The sequence below is a fragment of the Rattus norvegicus genome, chromosome 9 (genome assembly GCF_036323735.1).
Source record: "Rattus norvegicus strain BN/NHsdMcwi chromosome 9, GRCr8, whole genome shotgun sequence".
NCBI classification, from domain to species: domain Eukaryota; kingdom Metazoa; phylum Chordata; class Mammalia; order Rodentia; family Muridae; genus Rattus; species Rattus norvegicus.
In genome coordinates, this window is record NC_086027.1 from 43,234,707 (window position 1) to 43,248,053 (window position 13,347).

Consider the following 13,347-nt stretch of genomic DNA (forward strand, 5'->3'; position numbering starts at 1 on the left):
CCTGCTCCACAGACCAGGAGCTCAGGTATAGAAACCCAAGCCGATCTCTGAACCACACTTATATGATTCGGAACATAGATAATAAACACCACTCAGATACCTGGGTCTAGGCCTCAGGGAAAATGCTAGGCTGAGTAAGTTAGGCACCATCACTTAGGCATGTGTTTGATGCCATTAAATGAATGAGATTGCTGTTGGCAGCGGGTGCAGATATAATAAAGAAGACCTAAGCCGTGCCCTGGAAATCTCAAATGCCCAGGAAGGCCACTGCCCTGCCTCAGAGATGCTGAGAACCAGCAGCACCCATGCATTGGGACCTGTCCTGGGAACTCTGTCCACCAGCTCTCCAGGGCTCCATCAGCGAGTTCTCTGTTACAAATGAAGACTGCCTTCAGATGCACGTCAGATGGACCATACACTAAGTCAATCTTTAGATCACTTTTGAGAAGGTACAACTTGCAGATTAAAAACAAACCACCACCACACTGTCATAAAGCCAAGTGAGGACAACGGATTCACCACAACGAGGGAGACGCCAACCTTCTTCTGACATTCGCCACTGTAGACACAAGTGTTGTGTCTCACAGACTCACTCACTTAAGTTTTGACACTGCCATCCAACTGCAGAGCAACGACACCCACATGCGGTCCCGCGGCTCCCAGCAGGAAGGCTTCTGCTGAGATTTAGTAACACCCAGCTTTTACCAAGAGTGAACGAAGAGCCATCTGCTTGAGAAGTGATTTATGTCTTTAGCCAAACCACAGTTTAAAAGACCCTTTGCGGGTTGGGGATTTGGCTCAGTGGTAGAGCACTTGCCCAGGAAGCGCAAGGTCCTGGGTTCGATCCCCAGCCCCGAAAAAAAAAAAAAAACAAAAAAGAAAAAAAATAAAGATTTCTAAAAGACCCTTTGCTATGTTATCAACAGCTGCTAAAATAGAAACATAACACGGTCCGGAAATTACTGTCTCCCGATTCTACATGCTCACACACTCTTACCATTCAGGGTCCAATTCACATACTAACTTCCCCCAGAGACGCTCTGAGGCCCCCGGGTGGATATACTATTTCACTTGTGAGTGTGCTCTCCTGCTGGTATTACCACAATCTAGTTCCCATTAAATGGGAACTTAGGGGCAAGCAACTTAGAGTCTCTGCTAAGTAGCAGACACTGTTCATACGTGGTACAGGAAGCATAGTATCATATACAACCACCATATAAATCCCATCATCATCCTCACCCAAGGCACGAGAGGCTGAAGTTGGGAGCAGACTCGTGCAAAGTCACACAGCATATAATGAGCATATGGGTCTGGGCTCTAATTTGATTCCAAAGTACACATTCCCCCAACTAGCCTATGCTGCATCCACTCAAGGGGAAATGGTCTACTCAAGAGGCTTGCTTGCTGAGCTATGTAAACTCTCGGAGGACCCAATACGTGCTACTTGAATATAAAATCAAAATAACGCATTGGAAGGTGATTCAAGAATTATAATAAAACACTGAAGACTTTGTTCCCTATGTCCTGCATATGCATATAGAGCCCTCTCCTCCTCCCACTTCTCTCTCCATCCCTCTCTCTCCATCTCCCTCCCCGCTCCCTTCCTCCCACTGCTCCACCTCCAGCTTGCTCTTGCCCCCTCACCTGTCTTCTTCTGTATCCCAGTCTACCTGGTGTTCAGATAATGAATGAACTGATGTCATTTTCAGGAAAACAAATCCAAACTGAGATAATCCTAGATGTTTTTTAATAAAACATGTAAATTGTATTTGCATATAGTACATTATCATAAAAGCAAAACTAGGGAAGTACAGAAGAGTAATGAGAAAAGTAAGGTTACCCATAGAATATGCTCAACACACAGTAAATGCTTGTTTGAAATGTCTTTCTGTAACAGCAACGTGTGTGTGTGTGTGTGTGTGTGTGTGTGTGTGTGTGTTTATATAAGGACAATTTTAAAATAAATGCATAAAAGTAATACAATGAGACACTTCATGGAATCTTAAGCTGATTTGTTTTTCTGAAGAAGCTACATATTTGCATACCATCTTGCCCTAAGAGCATCAGGCACATTAGCAGAACTAGTTAGTAGGAGGTCAGATGCCACCCCATGTCACCATCTGAAGGACTGAAGCTGAACTCCTAGGTTAGGGACATAGATCCATAGTAAAGCATTTACCTAGCATGTGCAAGGGCCTGATGCAATCCCAGGACAAATAAATTAATTAAATAAGTAAATGGAAAGATAAAGGTATCTACTTCCCATTTGGTTTCCATAAATCCCCAAGGGAAACAGAATAGATTGTTATGGATGGGTTGGGGGAGATGGGGAGCAGGGGGCGGGGGGGCACCTAGAATGGGAGGATCACATGGTGGACAGGAGGGAAGCAGGAAAGAGGTAGGAAATAACAGAGAGAGCTAAAATTAAGGGCTATCTGAGGAGGAGTATGGAAGCCTAATACAGTAGAAGCTTCCTAAAATGTATACTTGTATAAGGTGATCTAAATGAAATCACCAAATAATGAAAAGACAGCCCCAATTGGATGTCTCTTGTCACCAAATGAAGGTTCTAGCACCAGCAATGGGTCACATCTAATTGAGTTGTTGGCCAAAGGGATCCCATGGGAATCCCTGAACAACCCAGGCAGTTGCTCTCCACACAGACAAGGTCCTGAAAACAACACCTGTGCAGCTCACTGAACATGGAAAAGTCCAGCCGCTGCCTACACAGAGCCTTCGCCCCTAGGTACCAGTGTACATAGTGCAAAGGGCACTGCGCACGCTACCAAGGGAGAAATGTAAACGCCAACCAGCCACAAACCCTTTGATCTACAATGGGGTCCTGCCTGCAAGACGGGCTAGAGCAATCATGGCACAAAGCTTGTAGGAGTGACAAACCAGTGTTCAATTTGATTTAACACCTACTCCACAAGACGGACTCCATACCCAACATTGCCTGGGTAACCAAGAACCTGAAACTAGAGAGCCCAGGGAAGAAAAGTAAAACTAATACTACTATTCACTAAGAGGACACTGCAGTGAAACGACTCCTAAGGACACCCTGCTACACTGAGTCCCTGCCCACCATCAGAGCAGCTTCCTCCTGCAGCAGATGGGAACGAACAGAAACCATGGGCAGACAGCATGCAGAGTGAGACCCCTTGGAACCTCAGCTCTAATAAGGAGTGTTCTTCATCAAATCCCTCAGAGATCAGAAAAGGCAGGGCAGGAGGAGAGTAAGAGCCAGGGTGGATGGTGGACACCCACCAGGGAGGCAGGGTCCTCTAAGTCAAGAGGACGCACGAGCTCACAGAGTCCGAGGCAGCGTGCACAAGCCCGCGTGGGTTTGCATGTGTCTTCACCAGATGGGGTCCTAGAGCTGAATGGAGAGGTGGGCACGTGCCTCCATCCCTAACCCTGATGCTGTCTCCAACTGATAAGCACTTGTAAACGACAGTTTAGTTTTCTCCACGGCAGTCTCACTGGGGAAACAAACTACTCTTGAGGGCAGGGTGTGTGCCCAGTGGTAGAAAAGGAACCCTGGGCATCTGTGGGGATTCCTGATCTCACTACGTCACATTGGGGCTTTTTGGTTTTTGTTGTTTGTTTGTTGCTTATTTTATTATTTTTAATTTATTTATATATTTTTTCTCCCCTTTTACCCTATAGGTTCTTTAAGTATGACTTCTTTTTTTTCTTTTTTTCTTTTTTTTTTTTCGGAGCTGGGGACCGAACCCAGGGCCTTGCGCTTCCTAGGCAAGTGCTCTACCACTGAGCTAAATCCCCAACCCCGACTTTATGACTTCTAATTTAGTGTTTTCATGGGATTCCTGAGTGTGGGAACGAGTGGATCTCTCTGTCTATATCTGTCTCTTGGGCTCATTTTCTTCTATTTGTTTGTTTTGCCTATTCCAACGTGTTAGCTTTATTTTGAGTCATCCAGTCCCATTTTGTTCTCTCCCATTCCTGTCCTTAACCCTTAGAAGCCTGTTTGTTTTCTAATCAGAGACAGAAAGGGGGTAGATCCAGGAGGGAAGTGAGGTGAGGAGAATCTGGCAGGAACAGATGGAAGGGAAATGGTAAACAGGGTATGTTTCGTGAGAAAAATATTTTTGGTGAAAGAAAAGTAAAGAATTGAAAACTCATTTGACAGGAAAAACTAAAAGCTATTGGCTTTAGCAGATGTAGCATACAATAGGGTACTAACACTTAACCCAATACACTGTTTACTTCAAAGTATGACTGGCCAGTTTCCTGATTATTCCGGCTGCTGAAGTCTCACATCAGACTATCCAGCATCAGTGTTTTCAGTAATGCAGAAGAGGTGGAGACACCCTCGACTACACACATCTCTATGGAGTCTAAAACACTTGGAAGGGCTGTGCAGCTGGATTTTTGGCTACTTGGTGGGTGCTTTTTTGTTCGACCCTTCCAACTCCCTAACACTAGAAGGGAGAGGAAAAAGCACAGAGGAGAAAGGGGTGTCATTATCATTAGACTACTTCCTGCTGATTAGGGGTGTCAAGTTCCTTAGGGCACCTTTGATCTTTGCCATCAGGATATCTAATGTCTTCCTGTTGTTGTTTCTTCTTTGCACACAACTACTTAACTGTGATCAGCAACATCCAACCAACAACCCCACACAGCAACCAACCAACAACCAACAACCCCACACAGCAACCAACCAACAACCCCACACAGCAAGCAACCAACAACCAACAACCCCACACAGCAACCAACAACCAACAACCCCACACAGCAAACAACCAACAACCAACAACCCCACACAGCAACCAACAACCAACAACCCCACACAGCAAACAACCAACAACCCCACACAGCAAACAACTAACAACCAACAACCCCACACAGCAAACAACCAACAACCAACAACCCCACACAGCAACCAACAACCAACAACCAACAACCCCACACAGCAAACAACCAACAACCAACAACCCCACACAGCAACCAACTAACAACCAACAACCCCACACAGCAAACAACCAACATCCTAGACAACCGCTCTGGGCCCTAGCATTTACTATACCCTCTGAAGAGTCCCCAGAGTCCCAAATGTCACACAATCACAGAAACTCCATGCAGCTGTCAAAATTGCCCCCTTACCCCCCAGAGCAAATCATAGTCACCTGCTGTGGATGATGTGAAGCAGCTCTATAGCCCACCTGGGATTACAGTGAAAACACATTCTCATGCCATTTCTGTGTTTTTAAAGAAACCAAAATTCTCAGTGCCGAGCTGGGACTATTGCTCAGTGACAAAGTGACTGCTCAGCGTATGAAAGGCCCTAGACCCAGTGCCCAGCCGTGGGGTGGGTGAGAATAAAACCACAGATACATTTAAGTTACTTCCTAACTCCTCAGAGAACCTTTAAAGCTCTGCTCAAGTAGAGTGTCTTTTACAGAACCTTTGTCTATTCCATTCAAATTACTTTCTTAGTGTAGCACCAACATGAACATTCAATAAAAATAAAATCAAAATGTAAGTGGCCAATCAGCTGGGTAAGGTTTTCCTACAAGTTGGATTGATAGGTCTCTTATGATAGATGTGTGAATGACTATGGAGTAGTGCATTTATCAAGCATTTAAAATGACAAATGCCAATTTAGTTCTCATATTTCATGCATACCGCTACGTCTCTGTAACCCTTAGCAGATAATCACTACTGTCTGTGTCTTAGTTTCTTTTCCTGAACTAATAAAATGTCCTGTCGATGACAGCTAAAGAGAGAACAGGTCCATCCTGTCCCGGTTTGAGGTTACGGTCTGTCATTTGGCAGTCGTGCAGCAGGATTTGAGGGGGCTGGTCGCATCACACCCACAGTCAAGAAGAGCGAGTAGGTGCTCCTCTTTTCATACAATGCAGAGTCCCCAGGGCACGGTGAGTCCTACCGTGGGAGTGTGGGTGCCATCCCATCTCAATTTAATCAAGGTCCCCCCACCCAGACGTGCGGCAGCTGGTTTCCCCTTCTTGTCTCACCAAGGGAGAACGTGAGATTAAGCACCAGTCCTCAACTTATTGCACCTCTAGTGACTAAAGAGAAAACTGAAAATTTCTACTGAACACGGTGTCAAGTTGAACAATTCTTACAACACAGTCAACCTGTGATGTGCCTCATGTCTCTTTCTAGATACTAGGAAATACAGCGTTTAAAATAAAATCTCACCAGGTTTACTGCTGTACCATATTCCTGCCTAAAATTTACTGCGCTCTTCATAGAAGCGTAATGTCTCCCCCGGGGTGATGCTCTGAACTTCAGCAGGATCAGCATCTCGGGCCTCATTGGGAGCAGCATCCCACTCTTCCACCCTTGGCCTGAATGAGTTCATTTCATGTCTTCTCTGCTTTTACTCTAAGACCATGAGACACCATTAAAAACCAAAATACTGCTAACTTAGGCTGAATACAACCCTGTGGTCCAGGACTGTTCTATTAGGAAAACACACTTCAGTAACGCTTCTCTTCAGGGCTGTATTACAGATCAGATAATCAAGTAACAGCCATATTGCCTGCCAAACACCAGGCATCAATAACTGGTCAGTCTGCCACTCTGCCACTTGCCATTTTTAAAACACTGGCTAGCTCCTTTGTGAATACCTCCCCCATCCCCGATGATGGTCTCAGAGACTAGGGACAGAGGCTGTGTTCCTCACATCTGACAAGGGCCTGGACAGATCGAAGACGCTCAGCAACAGCTGCAATGGAATGCATGGGCTGTGTGAGCAACTCTGTCCAGTCGCTACACAACCTAAGGGAGCAGGAGAGGGAGAAGCTGAGAGAGGAGTGGTGACCTGTGAGGAATTATCTCAGTCAGGTTATTCAAAGTTGGAAGACCCCCCCCCCCAAATGTGTGTTGCATCTTCCAATGCCAGCACGAATCTAAGGAGGTCTAAGAGAAGAAAAAACAGCTTTGGATTTTTTTCACTTGCTTTTACTCTGGCTAGCAAGTTCATCTACCTTGCGGCGGCGGCGGCTGCTGCTGTGGTGTTCCACTGCTGGTATAAGATCCCTGCTCCTTCAGTCTTCCGATGTGGAGTGAAAACCAGAGATTCTCTGGGAATCTCTAGGCTCCTGGCACCAGGTTAGGGCTCTGAAGCATGAAGCCTTGTGGGCTGAACAGCTAGCTCCTGGGTCCTCGGCCTCTCCAGAGATAGCTTCTGTTGAACTACCCTGACTGTACTGAACAGGCCAATCTAATACAGCCCCTTGCAATACATATTCATTCTACTAGTTCTTTCCCATGGAGAACCCTAATAGAGTTATATAGCTTGTATATGGCAGAAAAAACATGCTTGCCCGAGTCCAAGCCTGCACCGTCCACAGTATTCCCACCCCTTTCACATCACTTAGTGCATAGAGAACAATTCTAAAGGGAAGGCAGTATTATAATGGAAGGCAGCGAGCTCCGAGTGCTCCAGGTCCAGCCTGGCTTCCCCCAGGGTTCATGGGATCAATACTGGAGTATATTGGAGATTCATTAGCAGTACATTAGCTGAGACACTCTGCTGTACATACTCACTTAGCATTTACTAGGACCTGGCACATAGCAGGCTTTTAAATGTGTGTGTGCATGGATTACTGACACAGGACAGATCGTTATGCCCAAATTGCCCATGGAGGCAGACAGAGCAAATGAGAGCTGAAGGCTTGCAGTGGACTTTGCTGGATAAGCCACTTAGCAACTTGGATTTTTAAGGGTAGTCACAAAACAATTTTCCTCAATCTAACCTGGTGAACACCACCTTCGTGTGGAAAGTTCCAAAAACACAAACTGTGGGTCCGGTCCCCAGATCTTGATATGTACAGTTACATACATATCGAGTAACCAGGAAGGGGGGCAAAGAACAGGGTGTAAAGTGAGTAAGTTAAAAAAATCAAATTAATTGTGAACAGTTGGTAGTCAGCTGAACAGTTCAAGTCTATCCTGTGTCATTACCTGTTGGTATCTCTGACAAACGGAATAGTGTGACATGTTCCTTAGCTCAATCACAACAGCAAGCCATGGACCCTGCATACGGCATTCGAGGGCCAGAAACTGCAGCCACTCCAATGCTGATGTCCAGCTGAGCCAGGGGAAGGCAACTGAGACCAATAGCACTGCTAGCAATCCGGCTGAGAGGACACAGTACTGTGACTATGTTACAGTTACCCAGTGAGACTTGATCCTAGTGACTGAGCGATTAAATAACCAAGTTCTAAGCAAATGAACACTTCAGTGCTCTGTCTTCTCACAGCTTAATAAAAGTTTGATACATTTAATGTGTTGTGGTACACAGATGAGGCTTTTCCTCAGGTAGGCAGGCTGGCAATGTAAAATACAAAAATTATTACTAAGAAAATTCCTCAAAAGGATTATGGACCCTGAAGGGGATAGGAACTCCACAGGAAAACCAACGGAGTCAACTAACCCGGAGCCTTGGGGCTCTCAGAGACTGAACCAGCAACCAAAGAGTATACACGGGCTGGACCTAGGCCTCCCTGCACATATGTAGCAGATGTGTGGCTTCGTCTTCATGTGGGTTTTAACAACTGAAGCGGAGGCTATCCCAAAAGCTGTTCCCTGTGTGTGGGATATGTTCTTCTAGCTGGGCTGCCTTGTCTGGCCTCAATGGGAGAGGAAGTGCCTAGCCTCACAGAGACTTGAAATGCCAGGATGGAGAGATACCCAGGGGGGTGCCCACCTGCTCAGAAGAGAAGGGGGCAGGGAGGGGGAATGATTATGGGAGGGGGGGTGCAGAGTACAGGATAAGTGAATAAAAAACTTAAAGAAAATGAAACTCTTCAAACATGCATTATGATTACTTAAGTAAATTTATTTCCATAAAGCATGGTTTATTTATGTTAGAAATATAAGAAACTATTTAAAAATTTAAGATTCAAAACTTCAATACCTTTTGTAAAACTCATTTATAAACCAAAGAATAGCATTTGATAACTTAGGTGCAATTTTCAAGTGCCCTGCCCTGACAAGAAGGCCTTGTTTTTACATTTTTAATCCATCACGTATATTAATACAACCCAGTTAAAACTAAGGCTAAAATCTACACTCTAAACCTAGTTCCTTAGAGTGAGATATAGGCAACACAGTTTGGTCTGCTGGATATGACTTCACGACAGAATGTTGTTCTCTTAGGAATGATGTACCGGTGCTCAAAGCCGATCCTCTGAAAGTATACGTGAAAACTCGAATCCAAGAGCAAGAAGAGAAGCAGAAATTCCTCAGTGACAACAGCCATGACCCAGGCAGGCCTAATGCCAGATAACAATGTGCCGACCCAGGGACACAGTCCACAGAGAAGAAAGGGTGGGCAGAAACATTTGCCTGATTCCTTCTTACTCCTTGTTGTCCATATCCTTCCGATATAGATTAATATTTTCTAGAACAATCCACCTTCAAGACCTTATTTCACTTTACCTAAAAATTGCTTTGCATTTCACATAAATGTTTTATGTGGACACTTCTGTCTCTCTGCATCTCTGTTTCTGTCTCTCTGTCTCTCTCTGTCTCTCTCTCTCTCTCTCTCTCTCCCTCTCCCCCCCCCTCTCTCTCTTTCACACACACACACACACACACACACACACACACACACACACACACACACACACACAGCCATGTTTTTAAAGAACTTATATAATAACCCACATGATGCATACTGAGTCATGTCATCCTAAGTTCTTCCGTTGAGGCTGATCCCGGATGTGGCTGTACTCTGCTGAGACAGCGCCTCGGAAGACCCGGTGCAGCTAATGCAGCACAGCTGGTGCACAGAGAAAAGACCCATTAACAGGCCCTCAGGCCACAGGGCGGGGCCTCAGGCCACAGGGCGGGGCCTCAGAAGTGGTGGAATCTGCACACTGATTAGAATTCCAGACTCCAGAACCAGGAAAAACTAAGTTTCTGTCACTTAGCCACTGTACTGGGGATTTTGCTCCAGCAACTCTGGAAAGCTAATTAGATACAACACATGGTATTCTTCGTACAACCATTCTTCACTTCCTAGTAGCCTTTGTCCAGAAGAAGCAAATCAAGAAATCAACACACACTTTTTTCATGAAGTGTATGATATAAAAGAGACAAAAAACATTTCTAGGCAAAATTTTACCATCTTCTATTAGTAGAAAAGAAAAGGAACTGAGGAGTGGGCCTAGGAACTTGATGTTCTAGACTGATTAAAGATGGTTGCTAGGGTTTGTAGGGATGGCTGTTGAAATAAACACTCTAGGGACTGAGCACAGCCCGAAAGAAAGCATTTTAACTGATTTCACATTAAGCATTCATGAGCTCTTCTAACCTTCAAATGGTGTGTGTGTGTGTGTGTGTGTGTGTGTGTGTGTGTGTGTGTGTGTGTGTGTGTGTTTTCCTGCTGGTAACACGCCTGCTAAAGAAAACACCCAGCTTTTGGCACCTGCTAAAGATGTGAATGTCTTTGTGCATAAGCTAAAATACATGCATCTTCTATCCTTTCACCTGTGTTTCAGTGCATATTTTAAAAACAGATCTTCTAGTTCCAGCCTGACAAGCTTTCATTTGCTGCTGCTATGCCTTTTCAGCATTACCTTGTCTGGGTCCATCTTTCCTTTGATAAACTCTTGCTTCCAGAACTGCAATGCTTGCTCCAACGTTAGCCCAATGCCCTTGAGGAACAGGCCATACTGCATCCGGCCTCCATGACGAAGATGGTGGTTTTCCCTCAGCGCCTTGTGCAGCTGACGCATGCAAGGTGGGAAGGATTTTGTTGAAAGCTACAAGACAAAAAAAGTAAGTTTTGGTAATGCCAAACATAAACTAGACCCGGTATCATATCTGCTGTGATTGTAAATTTGATTTAATAGAATAAAGAACAGAAGCCACAGAAAGCATTCCTATATTACTATGATTGTAAACAAGACCTATTATTTTATAATGACTAAAAGTCAAGCTGGTAACACTTCGAACACTCTAAGTTATATAATATCTGTTTCCCTTGTTTCTTTTTTAAATTTTGTCTTTGGATAACTAGTGACTCACGTTATTAGTTGCAAGAAATAATACAAAGAGATAGCATGTCCCCAGTTTCCCCTGAGACATAAAATCCTGCACAATAGGCAACTACAACATGGACATGCCCCACTGTGTTTCCTCAGACCCTGCAGTTGTGCACATGCCTCTGTGTACACGTTACATCATATGTTCACCGCCACAGTCAGGACGCAAAATGACTTTATCATCACAAGGGTCCCTGTGATTCGGTGCAGATGTGTGCACACAGCCGAATTTGTGTATGGAGACCAGAGGTCAACATTGGGTGTCTTCCTCTGTTCTCACTGACCTTGGAGCTCACTGTTTCAGCTAAACCAGCTACCAGCACAAGCCTCTAAGATGCTTGTATCTCCTTCCCCGACCTCTCCCTCTGCTAGGACCGCAGGCGTGGACCACCACATGCAGCGTTCTTTGTGAATGCTGGGGCTCCAAATGCAAGTCCTCATACACAACCAGCGCATGGCCAACTGAGCCGTCCCCCCAGCTCTCCTCCTGCTGTCTACTCTCTGCCTCCTGTGCCCTGCTCCACCCCCGCCTCCTCCAGTTGGAAACGGCTCCTCTGTTCATTTCTGTAACTTTGTCATTTCAAGACAACTGACTAAACGAAGTCACACAGCATGCCGTGTTTGAAGATGGGCTTTGTGGTAATTCCTCATCCTTGGCTCCAGGCTGACCTGGGACAACCCAGGGAAGGTCGATGACCAGGCACAATCTACAGCTTGAATGTGCTGCAGTTTGCTTACTGAAGAACATTAGAGATTGTCCATGTTTTTATTACAAACAAAACTGCCTGAATGTTCTAAGAGGGTTTACATAGACACGATATTCCATTTCTCTAAGAGAAAGGTCTGAAAATACAATTGCAAATAGGAAATTGATTTATAACATAAGATAGATGAAAAGAACACAAAATTAACAGAAACAAGTTCAAAGAAAAAAGTCAAATAGATGTTTAGCCAATATTTTAAGAGACGCCAGTCAAAAACAAAATATCATGGGGCTAGAAAGATGGCTCAGTGGTTAAGAGCACTGACTGCTCTTCCAGAAGGCCTGAGTTCAATTCCCAGCAACCACATGGTGGCTCACGACCATCTGTAATGGGATCTGATGCCCTCTTCTGGTGTGTCTGAAGAAAAAGACAGTTACTCACACACATAAAATAAATAGAATAAATCTTTTTCTAAAATGAAGAATCATTCTTTGGTTTTAACTCAGCCTTCCCGCTTTCCATCTCAACCGTATTCCCTCTATCTTCCACAGATACATCCTTCTTCCTGGGACTTGAATCCTCACTGGGCAGACTTGCCGGCTGACCCTGTCAGGAGGACCAGGCCTTATTTGTTTGACTTTGCTGCTCCCTCTGGTGAGCATCTAATGACTCTGCAAAGAACAACTAAGCTCTTTCCTCAACACTAACTAAACAATTGCAAACAATTTCTCCTTAAATTTGGTTTTCTTACAATTATTTTTTAAAAAGTCACATATATGAGATGAGACTTTTCTCTTAAAAGGATAAGCAATCAGCAAGGAACCACTGTGCCAGCTTCCCACCCAAGGATCTCTATTGAAACAAGTCTACTTCTACAAGGGTCAGCGCTTACCGAATCAATCTGATCTAAGGAAATCTTCCCGGTGCTCTTCTGGGTACTATAATCTTGGCCGGTGTAAGAATGACTGAAAAACAAAGACAGAACAAAATACTAAATGAGATTTGTAAATACTCTTACCTCTTCAAAGAGAATTTTTACTCTAAGATCAAAGTTGTAAGATATTTTACACATGAACCTTAGCAGAAAGCCAAGTATTTTATACGTCTTTAATAAGACACATGCAATGAATTATCAGTAGTAATATACAGGGTAGTAATGGCCCGGATTTCCTGGCTCCTAACCCAGGACAGTACAAGTAGTCCACACTGGATGAGCTTACACTGGCCACTTAAGCCTCATTAGAAACACTGCACCAGACCCGAGATGAAGGGGGGTGTCCCAGGGAAAACACCCCTTGACCACAGGTCCCTGGGCCTCTTGGCATCCCGTGTTCCCTCTATGTCAAATGCAGATGAAGACGCTTCCTGTCAATGCTGACTGGAGGATATGGACTGAAATCCGAATTCACAGCATTTTTGTTTAAGGCCTGACATGCAGTAGTAGTCCTATGCCTTAAAACACTGAAGTGCTTAAGTGTGCAAGGAATCTCCATGTACATCCTCTAATTAAATCCTCATATCCATTCTGAGAGAACAGATAACTTACGTTAGCAAATGACAAAATTAGAAACAGGTTAGGATCAAAACGCCAAGACTGC

At 44.6% G+C, this 13,347-nt stretch overlaps 1 protein-coding gene across 13 annotated transcripts in view; it reads right to left on the bottom strand.

Moving 5' to 3' along the window:
• Window positions 1–13,347, bottom strand: part of Prim2 (DNA primase subunit 2) — a 212,133-nt gene that overhangs the window by 46,357 nt on the left and 152,429 nt on the right. For 12 of the 13 annotated variants that reach the window (XM_017596335.3, XM_006244691.4, XM_039083201.2 and 9 more), the window contains 2 exons: window positions 12,642–12,714; window positions 10,578–10,763 (listed from right to left, as the gene is read on the bottom strand). In XM_017596335.3, the coding sequence (XP_017451824.1) occupies window positions 10,578–10,763; window positions 12,642–12,714 (259 nt within the window). Of the gene's footprint in view, window positions 1–10,577; window positions 10,764–12,641; window positions 12,715–13,347 lie in introns of those variants that run through there. The other variant, XR_010054582.1, reaches the window with a different exon arrangement.